The sequence below is a fragment of the Saccopteryx leptura genome, chromosome 8, assembly GCF_036850995.1.
Source record: "Saccopteryx leptura isolate mSacLep1 chromosome 8, mSacLep1_pri_phased_curated, whole genome shotgun sequence".
In the NCBI taxonomy this organism is placed as follows: Eukaryota; Metazoa; Chordata; class Mammalia; order Chiroptera; family Emballonuridae; genus Saccopteryx; species Saccopteryx leptura.
This window is the reverse complement of record NC_089510.1, coordinates 51,610,655-51,630,575: the sequence shown is the minus strand read 5'-3', so window position 1 is coordinate 51,630,575 and position 19,921 is coordinate 51,610,655. Positions and strand designations below refer to the sequence as shown.

General features: G+C 38.0%; 1 protein-coding gene and 1 pseudogene across 2 annotated transcripts in view; both read left to right on the top strand.

The window, feature by feature from the left end:
* Window positions 1-19,921, top strand: part of KPNA1 (karyopherin subunit alpha 1) — an 82,215-nt gene that overhangs the window by 46,070 nt on the left and 16,224 nt on the right. For both annotated transcript variants that reach the window (XM_066347826.1, XM_066347825.1), the window contains exons 5-11: window positions 701-795; window positions 7,434-7,565; window positions 8,751-8,839; window positions 9,126-9,225; window positions 9,984-10,147; window positions 12,070-12,148; window positions 18,018-18,143. In XM_066347826.1, the coding sequence (XP_066203923.1) occupies window positions 701-795; window positions 7,434-7,565; window positions 8,751-8,839; window positions 9,126-9,225; window positions 9,984-10,147; window positions 12,070-12,148; window positions 18,018-18,143 (785 nt within the window). The remainder of the gene's footprint in view (window positions 1-700; window positions 796-7,433; window positions 7,566-8,750; window positions 8,840-9,125; window positions 9,226-9,983; window positions 10,148-12,069; window positions 12,149-18,017; window positions 18,144-19,921) is intronic.
* On the top strand, window positions 12,407-14,091 carry LOC136380036 (inhibitor of growth protein 1 pseudogene; annotated as a pseudogene).

The following is a 19,921-nucleotide window of genomic DNA, read 5'->3' as shown; positions in this document are numbered from 1 at the left end:
AAGTGGGCGGTAGGTATAAAAAGGCTGACTACCCCTGGTTTAGGGCATTTTCTATTTATTTAGCCAACAAGATTACTAACTGAATTAATTTATAAGATACTATGTTGTTATAAATGAAAATGAGATTAATGTGACAAGTCAACCTTGGTGAATTCTCCTCTAGCTTCTACTTAACATTATAGCTGCAAAATTAAATCCTGCAAGCACTTTCGGAATCTCCTAATCCAGCCCTTCCTCCTCCTCATTCCCTTCCCCTCCCCCTCCCCCTCTCCCAACATGTGCTAGGAAGCAAGACCAAATGCTCTCCTAATGCACTTTCTTAAGACAGTTTATGTTAAACAAAAAGGATGAACAGTAAATTTATACACAGAGAAAGACCTAGAAAGAAGTGTATCAAAGTAATAGCAGTGGTTGTCGTTTTTTCTCTACTTTCTAAGTTTTCTAAATAGTAGAGGTAGTAATTTTAATTTTTAAGAATTCTGCCCATCATTTCCATGTTAAGGCACACCTTATGAAATCTTTCAAGCTACCATAGTGTAAAATGACCAAACTCAATTTTACATTTTTTTTTTTAGATTTTCCAATATGAAAGAGATACTAAAATGGAGGGAGGGAAATTATGAAGTAATTTTGAGCTATAAAGTCCTTGCATTGAAATCAAAGGATTGTCTTTTTTTTCTTTTATTTTATGGGGATACAGAACCTAATCCTCCTATTGATGAAGTCATCAGCACACCAGGAGTGGTGGCCAGGTTTGTGGAGTTCCTCAAACGAAAAGAGAATTGTACACTGCAGGTGCGAACCGTTTCATTTCTTGCCTCATTTCTAATTCCCTTTGCAAACTAACATGTTGTTGCTTATTTTAATCTATATGAAGGGTTAATTTTTGTATAATGATGTTCCTAGCAATGACATTGTAGGTTCTTTTGATAGGTTTGTTAATATCCAGGCCCTTGGTTTTACTCTTTAGAATTTTTGCCATTTTTAGTCATGTAAAAGATTATTTTATGATTGTGGATAATCCTTATCTAATAGGGAATTGTTTGCAATAGAGGAGCCATTTTAGATAGGACCTAAGTGTGGGCTATGTAAATTTGGTTTTGAAGGATTTTTAGATTATACTTACTAGCTTTCTCAGGGTTGTGTTACGTGGGATAAATCAGACTCACTAATCCCCAAACCTGGTCCCAGTTACTCATTCCCCCAATTTCAGAAGAGCTGACAAGGAGATAGCCTTGTCAGGAATCTCTGTGCTTTTTGCTATGTTAATTTAGTCTATGAATACAAGTTCCAAGAGGAAATTCTATAACTTCTGGATTGGATAATTTTCACAGTAAAAAGAACCACTGTCAGGCCCTGGCCAGTTGGCTCAGCGGTAGAGCGTCGGCCTAGGGTGTGAAAGTCTCAGGTTCAATTCTCAGCCAGGGCACACAGGAGAAGCACCCATCTGCTTCTCCACCCTTCCTCCTCTTTTTTCTCTCTATCTTTCACTTCCCCTCCTGTAGCCAAGGCTCCATTGGAGCAAGGTTGGCCCAGGCGCTGATGATGGCTCCATGGCCTTCGCCTCAGGTGCTAGAATGGCTCTGCTTGCAGCGGAGCAATGCCCCAGAGAGGCCAAGCATCACCTCCTGGTGGGCATGTGGGTGGATCCCGGTCGGGTGAATGCGGGAGTCTGTCTGCCTCCCTCTGGTTCTCACTTCAGAAAAATACAAAAAGAAAGAACCACTGTCAACTGACTTTCATCCTGGGAGTTATTTAGCAATTTTAAAATACTATTTTGTTCCTGAATAAAGTTGTACTTTTGGTAAATTGGTCATTTTTCAGTAGCTAGACTTCCTTAGAGTAACCAGCTTAATTTCTCTCTTCTTCAACAAATAACTGTGCCACCTGAATTCTCACTTGTAGGGTATAATCTGAAGGGTTCAGGCAACTATAAAAATTGGTTAGGTACCAAGTAGATCACAAAATGGGGTTATTTTTCCAAGTAAGTATGGCCAATAAAGTTTATCATAAAGATAACTTTCAGCCCCTTGTTTGCTTTTGCCTTACTCTAAGGCTTTAGGGATTGGGACATTTGTGTAAATGATAACTCTGTCCCCAGGCTTCTTACTGTCCAGAATATTGTAGATAATTCATAAGACTTGATACTTTGTTTTGATTTTCTCTCTCCTTTCCTCCCACCCCATCTTCCTCTTTACTCTCTCTGTTGCGGTGATGAGTTTCTTCCAGAGCAAAAGCAGGAAATCCAGAAAAGGTAGAGTACTTCAGTGTCCCATCAGCTTTTCTTCTCCAGTTTGACATTTACTAATCCCCAGGTTCATTTGAATTAAGATTCTGTTTTGCTAGCTGCCTCCTGGATTGTAATTCTGGTCCATCTAAGGCCAGGATCACCATCACCTGAAAAATTATCAGGTTCACCTAGAAAGCAAAGAAAGAAAGACTTTTCTCAGAAAAAAAGGAAATCCAGACAACCAACACTGCAGAGAACAGAGCCTGAGCCCCTAAGCAACCTGCCAAGAAAACCAGAGGAGCCAAAGGAAGAGCCTTACTGCACTTTATCACTTGAAAAGCTTTGTAGGAAGAGGGAGGTAGGGGAAATTATTTTGTTCATGTGAAAATAATATTTCTATCTTGTCTCTTAAATGAATAGTTTCAAGATACTGAATTTACTCATGGATCTAGCAATGTAGGTGATTGTAGAAGTCCATTCTTCTTAATGCACTAAAGAAAGATGGTGTAACCTGCTAGGCCTAAAATGAAAAGTCAGGAATAGGTGTTTCCCCATTTCTACATTCTTCAGTACTCCCTGAAGAGTACAGTATGTTCTCTCAGACAGTGCCCTTTCCTGGCTAACACATGTAAATTCTATGTCGTTTTTGAATCTGTAATCTTAGAACTTGTATTTTTAAAACATCTGAAGATTAACGCCTTCAGAAATCTCTAATTTGCTTTTATCTAAATTCTCAGATTCCACCCTTGTGCAAACTGATAATTAGGCTGAAAAATTGAGCAGTGATTCCTCTGAAAGTGACCACCTCATGATTTTCACCTTATCTGTTAACACACTCTGAGAAGTAATCAACTTGTTATATATCTAAATGTCATCCTCAGCTTTTCTCCTGTGTACATAAGCACAACATGGTGTTCTTTCTCCAATGCGACTAATAGGTAACCTTGACCGCCCCAGAGGCAGGAGGAGCAAGTACATTGAGGGAGACCTTAGGGCCATAAGGCTTCATGCTCAAATAATTAGACGTGTTCTGGGAAACTTGGAGCATATTCCTTCCTCTGTCTTCTGGGAGAGCACAGTGAGGTATTCCTTCTTCTGTCTTCTGGGAGAGCACCATGTTAGTTGTCTCAGAGACTCCCACATGCTTGCTTAAAGTTGAGTAGTGTGTCTTTGGAATGGGGCTTTTGCTAATTCTCTTCCAGGAAGAGAATAATAGTATTGTCATAATATCTAAACTCACTAATAAATCCTATGAACAAACTTAATTTGTTCATTCCATAGATAAAGGACTGTGAATCATAGTGAAGGTTCTCTTCGCTTCCTTTTTGGCTTTGCTCATCCTGAAAGCAGTGAGGTGCCTCAAACCAGGGAGATAAAAAAGCCTGCTTTGGGCAGTGCTATCCAGATACTCACTTGCCCTCAAATCAGATGAACATGGGTGGAATCTAGGATTTTGGAAGCAGACAGTATCATTTGTCTAAAGCTCAGTGTCATGTGGGCCTCAGACACACTTGCACCCATGAGATTGGTTTGTCTTACTGTGTACTTTGTGTGCCCACTCTGCTTGGTTCTTTTAGTCCGGGCCCAGCATCTTTGTGCTGTCCTTTGCAGTGCTGAGATACTGCATTCTCAAACCTTCTTAAAAGAAGCTTATTAAAGTATTTAGAAATCCCCTCCTAGCTCCAATCATTAAACACTCTTCTGAAAGTCATAAATTTGAAATAATTGGTTTAGTTTTCCCATTCTGCTGCTCTTACCCCTTGTAAAAGCTTAATGTGATAAATTGCAGTAAGTTCATCCTCCTCTGTCTTCTCCCATCTTCATTGATCCCTCTGCCTTTCTCGAAAGGTTGCTTAGCTGACTCAGGCACTGTTCTCTGCAGGGTTTTATATCTGGGTTTATTTTTCTGATGTGAGCCTTTCTTTTCACTTGCTCTCCAGGTGAGCCTGGCATTTGCTAGGAACCAGAGTGGACCCAGCAAAGTGGCCAGCAACAGAGTCCTGATCCAAATGGAGAAAGGGAACCAGGCGTACCTCAACCTGGAGTGGGAAACTTGATAGGAGGTCAGAAGTATTTCAGCTTTGGATTTTCATTTTCCTTATTTAAGGAACTGAGCACCAGAAGGTAGACTGAGAAAGGGGAGAAAATATCAGATCTTCAGTGTGCCCTTCAGATTTCAGTTGTAGCAAGTTCTAAATAGTGAAAAATAATGGAATTACAATTTATAAGTAATTACAGCTGCATGACAGGTTGTTTCCTTGTATGGTGCCATTCTTGGAACACTAAAGTTTAGTAGTTTAAAATGTCAAGCAAGAAGTAAAGATGACAGTTATTTCAGCTACAATTTAGTACATTAGGAAGTACTATTTCTTAGGTTTTTTCATTTCTTTATGTTACTGATTTGTTTTTGAGTCACATGGGTACTTAACTTTTTCTGGCCATTACTATCATCATAACTTTATGCAGTTGGTTGTGCTGTCAGTTCTGGGCTTTCTAGTTTCACAACTTTCTTTCATGTTAAATTCTAATCAGAGACTCAAAGTCAAAACATTAACAAAAAAAGTGACTGCAATACCCAGTGAAAGAGAAGTTTATCTCACATATACATACATATACATACATGGGTATAGAAAATTATACAAATACCACTTGTTGAATTTTTATAAGGTAAAAATTAATCAGCACCCAGTGTGTTTGTATTCATTTGTGAATATGATTTAGTTTTCAGTGGACTTCTGATTATTAGTTATTTGTCTCTTTTTGCCTTGGTAATGGCAGATTTGATTCCTGATTTCTATGCTTACCATGAGAGATGTTGGCTCTTTGCGTTCAGAACTTATCATCACTGTACACTTCTAAGTAATAAACGTGACTCTGGTACATTCTTCTTTTGCTGAGCTGTCCTGATTTCTAGTTTTCTTCCATTCATGTTCAGGCCATTATTTATTTACTTTTAATTTTCCTAATCATTGTTATTCTTTTATTTTGCTTCTCCATTTTATTTACTTCAGTAGTGTCTGAAATTGTCTCATTCTCTGTGAGACTTGGTCTTCAGACAACTAACAGTACGGACTCTGACAACAATTAGTCTCATTGATAACTCTTCAATATATCCTTTGTCTACTCAGGTTATTACCATTTCTTTTGCATTAAAATTACACTATAGTCTGTTTTCTCTTTGATACAGATTGGTATGTATGCTGAGCTTACTCTTCTGTCCATACTGCTTTGCTTCACAATTTCCATTTCTTTGACTTGATCTCTTCAATAAGTGAACTTGGAGCCTGCCTTCTGATTCGTGCCTCATACATGCCTGTCTTATTAATTAATTTTCCCAGTAAGCAAAAGAAGCTACATTTTAGGTGAACTGAGTTTTCTGTTGAGTATCCACTTAAATAATCTGACATATCATTATTTGACATTTCTGGCCCTAGATACCAAAACTACAATTGAAAGATTCTTGTCAGTGTTACAGGTGTGCTTTAGAGAGGAAACTATGAAAGAGGAGGCCAGAAGGCTGGCTTTAAGTGTATTAAATTAGGAGGCTATAATCCAGTTGTCTCTGACTGGGTGTGTAATGTTACTCAAGTCATTAGATGGATCTTTCATCTGATAGTTTCCTCATTCGTAAACTAAAGGAGCCAGACTTCTATGGGTTTCTGTGAGAAACACCTTAGAGTATGTGAATAATGCCTTAAAAATGTACTGTACAAATATAAAGTTTTAAATCAGACAGATTGAAAAGGGTTTGAGCACTGATTTCAGTAATGATTTCATTACAGGGGGATATTTGATGGATTTTAATTTGGTGATAATTCAGTGTTTAAAAGTCTCCTGAACTTCTAACAAAAGTTATCAGAAAATATATTCCTTTTAACTATGGTGCTCCTAGTCCTGTACTCACCGCTGATGTAATATCAGCATCCAGTGTGGCTGCCAAACCACTTTATCTTGCTTGTGTATGTCATAGTTATAGGTTTCTTTCAGCATCCTCTTCTTTAAATGTCTTCTGTTATGAATTTGCTATCATTCATATGACTTTGAACTGTGCTAACCAGATTGTCTTCCCATTTGCTCCATCTTCCCTCACCCCTTGACCCTTTGATGATTGACTGTTTAGTTTTTAATGTGACAACTGTCTTCAGTCTACCCAAAAGCTAGAAGAGTCATAGTTCCATTTTTGATGACTTGATTGTTCTCTCATTCAAGGGGAATACCACTGGTTTTTTCCTCCCTGCATATGAGCTTCCTTAAAGGGTAAATAAAAGACACTAGGAGAAGGAAACAAAATTAAGAATTTAACTAAAATGAACTGTTCCTTTCTCAATTTTAATAGTTAATTCCTAGATTTCTCCATATTAGGGTAAAGAGATAAGTTACTGTAGGAGTGGGTAGGATTAGTAGTATGCTATGTTTTTCATTGGTTATAATTTTCTTCCTCCCTTCAGTTTACCAGTTTATCAGCCTTTAAGAATGCTCTGTTTATAAAATGTCTTAACCTCTCTGCCTTGGTTTGGAGCCTCCTTTCTTACTGGGAGCTATTATACTTACCATTTAATATATCTCTTGCCCTTTTCACTCAACTTGAATTTTATACATTTTATACTTATATCCTCCCCCCATTTTACCTTTTCCATCGTATAGAAGTTATTTTTTTTATTAGATAATATACATGGTTTGAGGCCAAAAGGTACAGAAGGCTTTACAGTGAGAACTGTTTTCCTTCCCACCCTGTTCTCCATTCATCCTGACCTCTCCATGTAGGTAGCAAATAGTTATATTATAGTTTCTTGTGACTCCTTCCTGAGGCACTCTTCATTAAGTAAATTAATGCATACTTCTTTTCTTAACTCTTTTGGAAAATACAGTTTTGTAGTATATTAATGTATACTGTTTTGCATTTTTTTAAAAGTTCATATCTTGAGAGGTCATTCTGTATCAGCATAGGAAGCACGCTCCCTTATTCTTTTGTTGGTTTCTTGTCAACTCTGCATTGATCTGGAATTTTAGACACCCTGATTAGTTAGTCCTCTAGGCTGCTGAGGTATTCTGAGAATTCTTTTAAAATTACTATAGTTTTCACCTTGAAGATTATATGCAAATAATCTCAGATTCTTCTGTTCATGTATAGAAAACCTTATTGTTAAATAAGTAAACAAGCTATTAAATTCTAATAAGGTAATGAAATTATTTTTCTTTATAGTTTGAATCAGCTTGGGTATTGACAAATATTGCTTCAGGAAATTCTCTTCAGACCCGGATTGTGATTCAGGCAGGAGCTGTGCCTATCTTCATAGAATTGCTCAGCTCAGAGTTTGAAGATGTCCAGGAGCAGGTAATAAAATGAAAAGCCGTTGAAAGAACACAGTTTTTCCCTTTGGGCTTTTACTTGGGGCCTCAGTTTTACCACTGGGTCATGACAATCCATGGTTCATCACAGAAAGCGTTCTAGAAATCTCAACCAAAATAGAAAATTTCATAGTGACTATAGGTAGAATTTCTCCTAGAAACAGAACCATTGTTTTTTCAACCCTGAAAGTTTTTAAGCCTTATAGGTATACTTTTTAGACCATATAAGCAGTTACTGGGCTTTTTCTTGTAGAACTCTGTGGTGTTGATTGAAGTGGCAGGTCTTTGTCACTTTTGTGCACACAAGACTTAGAAAACATGAATTTTTTATTATGCAAACTTGATCAAATTCATAAATATAAATCACTGCTAAATGAGAATAATTTTCATCTATAGCTTTACTGAGGTATAGTTGACTTATAATAAACTATATATTTAAATCTGATAAGTTTTGACATATATGTATATACCATGAAACCATCATGACAATCAAGATAATTAATATATATATCCAATCCCCCAAAAGTTCTCTGATATTTTGATTGTTCTTAACCTTTGTTTACTGTGGGGGTTTTTTTGCAAGAAAGCTTAAAACACACTTTTTTAAAATTTTTTTTATTCATTTTAGAGAGGAGAGAGAGTAGAGAGTATGAGAGAGAAAGGGGGGAGGAGCAGGAAGCATCAACTCCCGTTAAGTGCCTTGACCAGACAAGCTCAGGGTTCTGAACCGGGGACCTCAGCATTCCAGGTCGGCGCTTTATCCATTGCGCCACCACAGGTCAGGCTAAATAAAACACACTTTTAACTGCTGAAGAAGACACTGAATCACTGTTCTCTACTGAGGGCTGTGTGGAGTGTTATTTAGAGGTGGGTTCCTGCAAGATAAAGAACGTGTATAAGAACTCTTTCTTTCCTGTACTAAGCTTACTGCCAGAGTGTTCACATGAACACTTTATAATATTATTGATCTTTCCCCGGTCCCACAACTATTTCATCTGACTCCTTGAGCAGTGAATTTAGGGGTATTAATAATGTCCATGCATAACATGTTGATGAATTACTATGTAATTTTGTAAAGAATTATTGTGCTTTGTTGGCATTTTTTCTTTTTGAAGAATTAAGAGAGAATTAAACTGTATAACTTGCAATTAATGAATAATTTCTTTCACAGGCAGTCTGGGCTCTTGGCAACATTGCTGGAGATAGTACCATGTGCAGGGACTATGTCTTAGACTGCAATATTCTCCCCCCCCTTTTGCAGTAAGTTTCTAATTTTTTTTAAAGTAATAAAAATATGGGAACTTCCTCAGAAAGCAATGCACTTTTGGAAATCATTTGGGATTTTATACTATAATTTTTCATTATAAACATTTTCTTACTTGTTCAGATCATTTCTTCAGACATCCTGTCTTTTTCCTATACCAGAATTCTGAATTATTTGGTTAGAATTAAACTATTGTTCTGGAGAAAATGATATAGTATTTATATTATGCCATCAGAATTAATGTTTGTTATATAGTTGACCACTGTATCATCATACTTGTAGGTTATTTTCAAAGCAAAACCGCCTGACCATGACCCGGAATGCAGTATGGGCTTTGTCTAATCTCTGTAGAGGGAAAAGCCCACCTCCAGAATTTGCAAAGGTAAGGATTATACTTTGGGAAATTGGCAGAAAAAGTACAACTGAAAGAGTGTAATAACCGATATTAATGTGAGAGGAAAGAGATAATAAAATTCTAACATAGCCTGACTTGTGGTGGCGCAGTGGATAAAGTGTCAACCTGTAACACTGAGGTAACTGGTTCAAAACCCTGGGCTTGCCCGACCAGGACACATATTGGAATTGATGCTTCCTGTTCCACCCCCCTTATCTTTCTCTTTCTTTTTGAAAATGAATAAATAAAATCTTAAAAATTGTAATATAAATTTTATCAAAAATTATGTTTCTAGAAAAATAGGACTTATTTATTTTTGTTTTAATTTAGGATAAATTTTTGCTGCTTGTTAAAAGCTCTGAAATAATCTTTAAACCTAGCATTCTTTATTCATAATGAATTATCTAAAATAAAGAATTTCCTAGCTTTAAAAAGTTCCTTTACCTCTTTGATCTACAATGAGTGTGTTTTGATAAGGAACGTTCAGAATCGGTGTGTATTTTGCTTGGCTCTCTGAGTTAGGTATTTTCCTTGGGCTCTCAGCACCTCATCAGAGTAAACTACAAGGCTACTGATGGCATTCCCAAAGCTGGAAATGCCACTTGGCCACTTGCTACTTCATCTCTAGAAGTATTAATCACTCTAAAAGTCACCAAGTTTGTGCCTGGTTGCTTTCTGGAGTTTCTCATCTTGGTTCTGATTTTTATTCTGTTGAATTTCATTATCATATCATCTTCCCTTTACAGGTTTCTCCGTGTCTGAATGTGCTTTCCTGGTTGCTGTTTGTGAGTGACACTGATGTACTGGCTGATGCCTGTTGGGCCCTCTCATATCTGTCTGATGGACCTAATGATAAAATTCAGGCAGTCATCGATGCAGGGGTGTGTAGAAGGCTTGTGGAGCTGCTGATGTAAGTTATCTTTAAGAAACTCTGTCTGCTCTTTTGTCCCTATACTAATTTTTTTAGTTGGAGAACTCAAATATTAATTCATTATATTGATATATTGTGCTTTGAGCTTTTCTTCTGTACTTATTTATAGTGATGTCAGTTTTGTTTGTTTGTTTGTTTGTTTGTTTTGAGGCTTGTAAAAAACCTCTCACTCCTTTGCTGTTAGCAGTTTTTCAGGAACATTTGAATGAAGTTGGTTTGTTTTTTTTTTGTATTTTTCTGAAGCTGGAAACGGGGAGGCAGTTAGACAGACTCCTGCATGCACCTACCCGGGATCCACCTGGCACGCCCACCAGGGGGGCGATGCTCTGCCCATCCGGGCGTTGCTCCATTGCAACCAGAGCTAGTCCAGCGCCTGAGGCAGAGGCCACGGAGCCATCCCCAGCGCCCGGGCCATCCTTGCTCCAACGGAGCCCTGGCTGCGGGAGGGGAAGAGAGAGACAGAGAGGAAGGAGAGGGGGAGGGGTGGAGAAGCAGATGGGTGCTTCTCCTCTGTGCCCTGGCCGGGAATCGAACCCAGGACTTCTGCACGCCAGGCCGATGCTCTATCGCTGAGCCAACCGGCCAGGGCTATTTTTCAGGAACATTTGGAAAACTGATCCATGTAATTCCAGCTTATGATGACCTGAGACCAACCACTGCGTAATGAAAGGCATATTGCCACTAAAGTAGTCATTCCTTATCTTTCTGCCTGATTTTGAGCTTATTCTAGACTGGTGTCATACTCTGAATTTTATTTTGCTGTATCTCTTTGTGATGCCTTTGATATACAGAGTGGAAGATTTACTGATAATATAAATAGAGACGGTATTAATCAAAATTTTAGATAATACTAAAGAAATATATTAGAGTTGACAACATAATGGAGAAATGATACAATTACAAGCCATATGAAATACAATTCAAGTAAGGACAAAATAGATGCAAGGAGACATTGCCCCAAACATGACATGTGGAGTGAGTTAGATCAGTATAATGTGCACAACACAACACTGGGTTGTTTCAGTTGCGGACTGGATGCAGATCAGCAGCGTAATGCTCTTGTAAACTAAAAACAGTCTGATGCTCCAGGAGCCAGAAATACAGCATTCAGAGTCTGGTATCTTAATCATATCTTCTAGTCATCTGATCTTAAAATGGGAAAGAATTAACACAGTTTTGAAAAGAGGAATTCATTTTCTGGTTTTTATTTTGTTAAATTTCATAATCATATCATCTTTTCTTTACAGGTTTCTCCCTGTCTGAATGAGCTTTCTTGGTTGCTTATTAATGGGGAGAGAAAATAGAATTTATAGGGAAATTAAAAGGATATTCTTTAACCTGAAATAAAGACTTAGTATTTGTCTTCAAATATATAAAGGATTTTGTGGAATAGTTTTTTTGTTTTTTCCTTTTGTTTTGTTTTTTGACCAGTAAGTCAGGAGTGGCTTAGCAGAGTGAGTTCACTATTGGCTTTTATTTTCAGGTTATTTCAAGTTGACATAATTTCAAATCTAAAAATTATACCATTTATAAAACTGAAAAGTGCTATATAACAGTTAAATACTGCTCTTTGTTATCTCATCAACCCACAGAGACCAAGGAAAGAGATGAAGGCTATAATATAAAGAATGAGAGGGTAAATTTATAATTCCAGTGAAGGAATACCTAGGAAATGTTAGGAAAGAATTGTAGCGTTTTTATCCAAAAATACTCAATAGAGGGAGAGATGACTCTCCTAGGGAACCAGACATTCAGTCCTCAAGATAGAGTTCCGTTAATACCACCATGGGTACCTTTCTACTCTACAATCCCATCACATGTTATTTAGTTTGGATTTCAGCCCTAAGGGAAGAGACTAAGGATAGAATTGTTGGATATAATATTTCTTTTTATGATTGCAGGCATAATGATTACAAAGTGGTTTCTCCTGCTTTGCGGGCTGTGGGAAACATTGTGACAGGGGATGATATTCAAACACAGGTATGAATAAGTGGCAACTTTTTTCTTTCAATGAATAGTACATTGAACCCCATGATTAAGTTTCTGTTATACTATTGAATTCCATATTATTGGGGAGACTTGATACTTTGTTTCATTAATATTTGTTAAAAATTAGGCAACTACTTTTACTACCTTCACTATCTCTGTTTTCACTTGATACTTGTAGCAATTTTGGGTTCCCCTATGATTTAATTTACCCTTTTGGTCAGGGAGGTTTATTTCCCACTACTACTTGAAATGGCTCTTGTGAGCATCAGAATCCTCCAGTAGCATGCTTTTTCTGTCTCTGTCATCTTTATCTCATTATTTCTGATAGCTTTCTCCTCTTTGTACATGACAAGTTAAAGTCTTCTATGTGATGTGGATTCTTCCCTTCTAGTTCCTAAAGTCACTCCATTCAACTTCTGTATCAAGGTGTATCAATCACTCAATAGTGAGTTGTCCTAGCCATTTTTCTCCTTGGTCTCTCAGGTACATTGGTGCATTGCTCTCATCTTTAAATCATCTTTCTTGGTTTTTGTGGTGTTGAAGTATTTCGGGTCCCCTGCCTCCCTATTTCTCTTTAGTGAGCTCCTTTTTATGTTCCTTCCTTTTCGTGGGAATCCTCCATAAAATAATCCTTCAACCTCATTCACTGATCTTTTTTTATAAATTTAACCATCACTTTTGTGTGCATGAATTGAGAATTCGGTTTTAGCCTTACCTTAGATTTTTTCTTAACCACCATTTACTGTCTGCAAGACATTTAATGTCTTTACTTTCATAAACTCTAAAATTAAAGAAGACTGGATTTGTTCTCTGAGGTGTCCTCAGACTAATATTTACTTTAAATTTATATGTTCCCTGTCTCTGTGAATGGCACCAACAGTTGCCTGAGGTGAAAACCTGGACATCAGCTTGATTCTTCTCTCCACTGTTCTCATCAGTCTCTTAAGTCTGTTATTCCATCTCTCCTTATCCCTTGTAGTGCTTAGTTCAGACACTTCTTGTACCATTTCCGTGTTACCAGAAGGATGATTCTAGAAAGCAAATTTGATTATATATAATCTTTTACTTACAATCTTTTTATGTCCCTCTATTATCCTTGGATGATGTTTAAGATCATTTAAAATCTGATAGCTATGTAATGGGACGCTGTGCAGCAGAAGGAAGACGCTCTTATGTAGTGATAGGAAAGCTCTCCAGGTTGTATTGTTTAAAAAGATAAGAGGACCATGGAGCAATGGCAGTGGCCCTGGGCAGGGGGCGAGGCTTGTTTGCCAAGCTGCTGGCCCTAGACATAGTTCAGGCCTCCCACCCTGGACCCAGGGACCCAGCAGCCTTATAGGGGAAGCAAATCCAGAAGGAACTAGGTGAGTATCATGAGAAGGTTAAATGGGAGATAGACAGCACCCAGAAGAGGAGATTGTTGCACTGCATCAGAGAGCCCTGATTTGGTGCCAGAAGCTGGGTAACAAGAAGATCCAGATTGTGAGTCAGATGGTGGGGCTGGTGGAGAAATGGACCAGGCAGGTAGACAGTAACGTGAAACTCTTTGAGGAACGTGAAGAGGTCAAAAACACCACTGGCCACATTGGCAAAGCTGGCCAGGTTAAGTCCAAGGATGAGACAGTCACATAGGCAGAAAAGAGGTCTCATCAACAGCACATCAAGAATCAAGAATCAGGAGAATGCAGCTAATAATTATGACCATGGTGACATCACCTCAGGATCACCTAAAAAGAAGAAAGCAAAGGCCTCCAAGAAAAAGAAACATTCCAAAGCCAAAGCAGAAAAGGCAGCATTCACCACAGACCTTTCTATCAACCCAAATAAGCCCACATACTGTCTGTGACAATGACAATTGCCCCATTGAGTGGTTCCACTTCTGTGTAAAATTGAATCGTAAACCATAGGGCAAGTGGTACTGTCCCATATGTTAAGAGGACAAAACCCTGGAGAAATCCAAAAATGAGAAGGCTTATAAACAGATGGACATTGCTGAACAGTTAGGAGACTAAGCCAGTGTATTTATTTCAATGCCACCCTTGGTGAGGCACAAGAACTGTAGTGTGTGTGTACATATGTATACATATTTTTTTGTGTGAGTGACAGGGACAGATAGGGCCAGACAGACAGGAAGGGAGAGAGATGAGAAGCATCTGTTCTTCGTTATGGCTCCTTAGTCTCCTTAGTTGTTCAATGATTGCCTTCTCATGTGTGCCTTGACCAAGGGACTGCAGCAGAGCGAGTGACCCCTTGGTCAAGCCAGCGACCTTGGGCTTCAAGCCAGCGACCATAGCCCCCACGCCGTGACCCCTCGCTCAAGCCTGTGACCCCATGCTCAACTGGTGAGCACTCAAGCTGGCAACCTCGGGGTTTCGAACCTGGGTCCTCTGCATTCCAGTCCGACGCTTCACCGTGCCCCCCCCCCCCCATATTTTTAAAAAATGTTAGAAAAGGATCCATTCCTTTTGTACAGATGGCAGTGAGTTTTTATTGCTCCTTGTTTTTATTGGTGCATGTGTGTAACAAGAAGGTGGTCTGTGGATCAGCATTTTAGAAATTACAAATATAGGTTTGAATTAAATCATAAAGAGAGAAAGGAAAAGAAGGGGCAGAATAGTGTATAAAAATGGGGCAGGGAAGAAAGGAAAAAAATATATGTACTCTTTTTTTTAATCATATTTTTATTAATTCTTCAATAATTTTATTTTATTATATGTATATTTTTTTACAGAGAGAGAGAGAATCAGAGAGAGGGACAGACAGATGGGAACAAAGAGAGATGAGAAGCATCAATCATTAGTTTTTCGTTGTGACACCTTAGTTGTTCATTGATTGCTTTCTCATATGTGCCTTGACCGCAGGCCTTCAGCAGACCGAGTAACCCCTTGCTCGAGCCAGCGACCTTGGGCTCAAGCTGGTGAGCTTTGCTCAAACAGATGAGCCTGCCCTCAAGCTGGCGCGACCTCGGGGTCTCGAACCTGGGTCTTCCGCATCCCAGTCCAATGCTCTATCCACTGTGCCACTGCCTGGTCAGGCAAATATATGTACTCTTTATTGGATTATGTTGGCATAAAATTTCTCTGGAAGGAAAAATAGGAAAATAATAATGTTGACTGTCTATGTGGAGAATTGGGTGTGTGGGGTACAAGAATGGAAATGAGGCTTTAAAGTATAGGCTCCTTTATACTTTCTGTAATTTTAAACCATTTCAGTGTGTTTGCTCTTCATAGTTTCTCTGTTCCCTTTCCCATACCTTACTCTGAGCTCTTGCTGCTTTTTCCCTGAATTAGCTGTGACAACACTCAGCTCTGAGCTTTAACAAAGAACTTTCTTTTCTCTGCATGGAACGTATCTGTAACCCCTATCGCTGCTCTGACCACTACCTCACATGTATCCACACTCTGCCACTTCTCATTCCTCAGGTCTTGGTATGACTAAACCTTGTTTTCTCTGAGAAGCCTTGTTTGCTGTTAGTCTTAAGCTAGATGCCCCTTCTTTTGTTTCATTGGTCACAGTACTTATTACTACATTGTAAGCTTCTAGAGGGGAAACTATGTCAGTCAGTCTTATTTTTATGCCTCTATAATCTAATAGTTTCTGATAAAATGAATAGAGACTCAAAAAATACTTACTGAGTGAAGTTCCAAATCTATACATCTTGTTCTGACTTTTATCAAGTTTCAGTCCCATGTTTCCAGTAGCCTGTTAGATGTTTCTGCTTGCATGCCTCATGTTCGTCTCTCACAGTTGATCATCTTCTCCCAGAAGCATGTTCCAACTCTTGATTTTTCCCATTGCTATTAATGATCAACTCTCTTCATCTACACTTGACACTTTGCAGTCACAGAAGATCCACATCTTACCTTATTGTTTCCAGATCCATGTCTTATTTTATTTTGATTCCTGTTTTTTCACACAAAAGGGTTGCTGCCGTACCCACCTGACTCATCTTCCTACTCTACTAAGCATTAACCCCTCTCCATTTATTCTCCCTATTAACAACTTTTACCTTGTTCACATTATTTTTCTCTTAGAAACAAGCTTCTTTAATGCCTATGAGATAAAGAATCTTGAAAGACTTCAAGGAATTTGTACTTCCAAGATTTTAGTCTCATTAATCTCATTCTTCTTTTTGGCCTCCTGTTAGTTTGTGGGGTACAGAATCCTTCCTCAATAGCCTCATTGATCTGAAACAGTTCCTTATTTTGGAACTTTGTGGTAGCCTATCTATCTCAGCATTTTCTCTTTTTCAGTCTTTCTATTTGCAGTGCCCTTTGTCTGCTTTACTTTTGAAATCTTAACCTGTTTTAAAGTGCACCCCCCAACATACACTCCCCATGAAGTCTTTTCCTGACAATTTCTTCCCAAGTATTACCTTTAACTTCTGATGTGTTTATTTTCCACACCAGATATTTTGGCATTTTAGAAATTGTTTTGTGACATCTTTTATACTGCTATTTATCAAGGTTGTACTTGTTTAAAGTTTTTAATTTTTGAGATATGTTAATTTAATAGGCAAAAAGACTTCCTTTTAATTGTGTTTCTTTTATTGTGAGACAATTTTCTATTAAAATTTCAGTTTCTCTTACCAATTTACATAATAAATACAGTAATTCTCTTATATTTTGCATTTCCCCCCTATTTTTTCATTGTTGTGTGCTTGAAAAGTCCTTCACTATCCCAATACCAGCTATTTACTGATATTCTCTTCTGTTTTACGGTTTCACTTTTAATGTTTACTCTTTAAATCAGCTGCAAATTTATTTTGTTAACTGGGATTAAGAATTGATTTTTTAATAAAATGTCTTCAACCCTGGCCAGGTAGTTCAGTTACAGTGTCATCCTGATATTCCAAGGTTGCAGGTTTGATCCCTGGTCAGGGCACACACAAGAATCAGCCAGTGAATACATAAATAAGTGGAGCAACAGATGTTTCTCTGTCTGTCTGTCTGTCTGTCTCTCTCAAATAAATAAATGAATGAATGAATAAATACAATAAAAAACATTTTCACCTAGGTAACCCCTTTATTAAATAATACCACCAGTTATTGTGGGAGGAAAGAATCTTATTATATACTTAATTCTTCATAAATACCTGCATTTGCTTTTAGATTAGATATCTATTCTGTTTAGTAATTGACTTTAAACCTGACCCTATTAATTTAATCATGATTTTAGTTTTTGGTAGAGTAGATCTCCAGGTGTATTTATCTTATTTTCCTCTCCTTTGTCAGCTGTTTGATAGCTAGGGATATATTCTTTTTTTTTTTTTTTTCTTCTTTATTTTAGATAGGTGGGAGGGGGAGGAGGGAGAGAGAGAGAAAGGAAGGGGGAAGAGCAGGAAGCATCAATTCCCATATGTGCCTTGCCCAGGCAAGCCCGAGATTTTGAACCAGTAACCTCAGCGTTCCAGGTTGGGAACATATTCTTTTTATCTTTGTTTTTTATAAAGCACCTGGTATACTCTATTAAGTATGTATGGTTCATTGACTACCAGGTAGAGAGTTATCAGAGGATTTAAAAATCCAAGACCACTTCTGAATTTCTGGCCACTTGATATATTACCCCACCTAAAATCATTATAATATGGTATAGGGATAGGAAGATGACTAAGACATTATGTGTCTAAGTACAGTTTTAGTAGTTGAGAATGTGTACAATAAAACTGCTTTGATAATTCTTACTAGCAATGAATACTTTTTCTGCATTAATAAAATTATTTGTTTCTAAAATTTCAAGGTGAGATATTATGTTATTTCTTTGCCTTTATTTTTCCTAAAATAAAGTTTTTGAGTTAGAGGTTTACTTATATTTGTTTGGACCAATACAATAAGTAAAATTTTCAAATTTTTCCTTTTAGGTAATTTTGAATTGCTCGGCTCTACAGAGTTTATTGCATTTGCTGAGTAGCCCAAAGGAATCTATCAAAAAAGAAGCATGTTGGACAATATCTAACATCACAGCGGGAAACAGGGCCCAGATCCAGGTAATTTTATAGCACCTGTCTTCTTTGTATATTTTTATTGATTTTTTTCTGTCAGCCTTTAAAATACATATTTTCATTCTTGCTTTGGAGACCACTAACTTCCAGTGTTGTCTTATTTGGTCAGTTTACTTCTTTCTTTTTAAAAATCCTACTTTAAAGAAGTCTTTTGAACTTACACTTAGCCCTTGATATTTCCCTTTGCCTTTAATATTTGATGATTTGCCAAGATAGTGATATAGTATCTTGTATTCTCTCAGTGTTTTATTGGACTTTATACTAAACAGATCAGCTTTGCTCTTGCCAAGTAAAATATTTATTTTCTAATGGACTCATGTATTGGATTGCCTCGATTTTTCATGAACCTTTGGGAACCTATTTTTATTTTTCTCTAACTGATTATCTGCCCTTTCCTTTTATCCTTACATATCTGGGAGTGTAGTCCAAGTGAAAGACTAGCAGTGGGCCAAATGGTTCAGCATAGGCCATGAGAAAGGCTGGAACAACAGGTTGAAAATTAATTTATGAGACTTGGAACTGAGTGGAATCATAGGTCAGAGAAATAAAATTATTTAGTGTCTTTCTGCTAAACTTTGCTTACTTTTCTCATTGGCGTACTAGAAAGAGTTCTTGACCTGGAAAGCATGGGTTAGTCATCCCCTAACAGAGTGCTGTCTGGGACTGATATTGGTAGCTATTGGAATTTATAGCATGCATATGAAGTGATTTCAGCTGCAGTTGATTGCCTGCTAACACTAGGCTCTTATATAAAACTTCTCAGTTTCTTGATGTTGGAAATTATATGAACCCATTTTAGGTTCTTGAGCTAAGAAGAAACATGAAGCAATTTGAGGAAGACTACTTTAGTGTTAGTCTATGACAGGATTGAGTAAAAAAGTACTCTGTCTAACTAAAGCCTATTCTGGTCATCTGGATGGGAGATGGTGGCTTAGAATAGGATGGTGGCAGTGCTAAGGAAAGAAAAAGATGGACTCAGGGAATTTTAAATTGAAAATGTAAAAGTTGGCCCTGGCCGGCTGTCTCAGTGGTAGAGCATCAGCCCAGTGTGTGGATGTTCTAGGTTCAATTCCTAGTCAGGGCATACAGGAGAAACAGGAGAAGTACCCATCTGCTTCTCCACCCCTACCCCTCTCTCTTTCTCTTTCTCCTTTTCTCTTTCTCTCTCTCTCTCTCCCTCCCTCTCCTTCTCTCCCTTTCTCTCTCTCTTCCCGCCTCCTGCAGTCATGGCTGGATTGGAGCAGGTTGGCCCCAGGTGCTGAGGATGGTTCCATGACTTCTGCCTCAGGCGCTAAGACGAGCTCACTTGCTGAGCAATAGAGCAATGCCCCAGATGGGCAGAGCATCACCCCTTAGTGGGTTTGCCGGGTGAATCCCGGTCAGGGCACATGTGGGAGCCTGTCTCTCTCCCTCCCCTCCTCTCTCACTGAATTAAAAAAAAAGAAAAGAAAATGTAAAAGGTGTAGTGACTGATTGAATTTAGAGTAAATAAATACAAAGAGAGCCTTGGTGAACTAGAAAGATTTGAAAGCATACTTGATACAGAGGGCAAATGATGTGTTTGAGGCAATTAGCAGATCTAAAGTAAGCTGTTGGCCACCTGAGCTCGGGCTCTAGTGAGAAAGAAGTACCAGAGAGTTATAACACATGTGTCAGGGTGGGTGCTGTGAAAGAAATGAGTAGCAGAGGAACAGAGAATTGAACTTGTATTATTTGGGTAGAATAAGAGAGAACAATAAAAGGGAAAACTAGATTACAAGGTC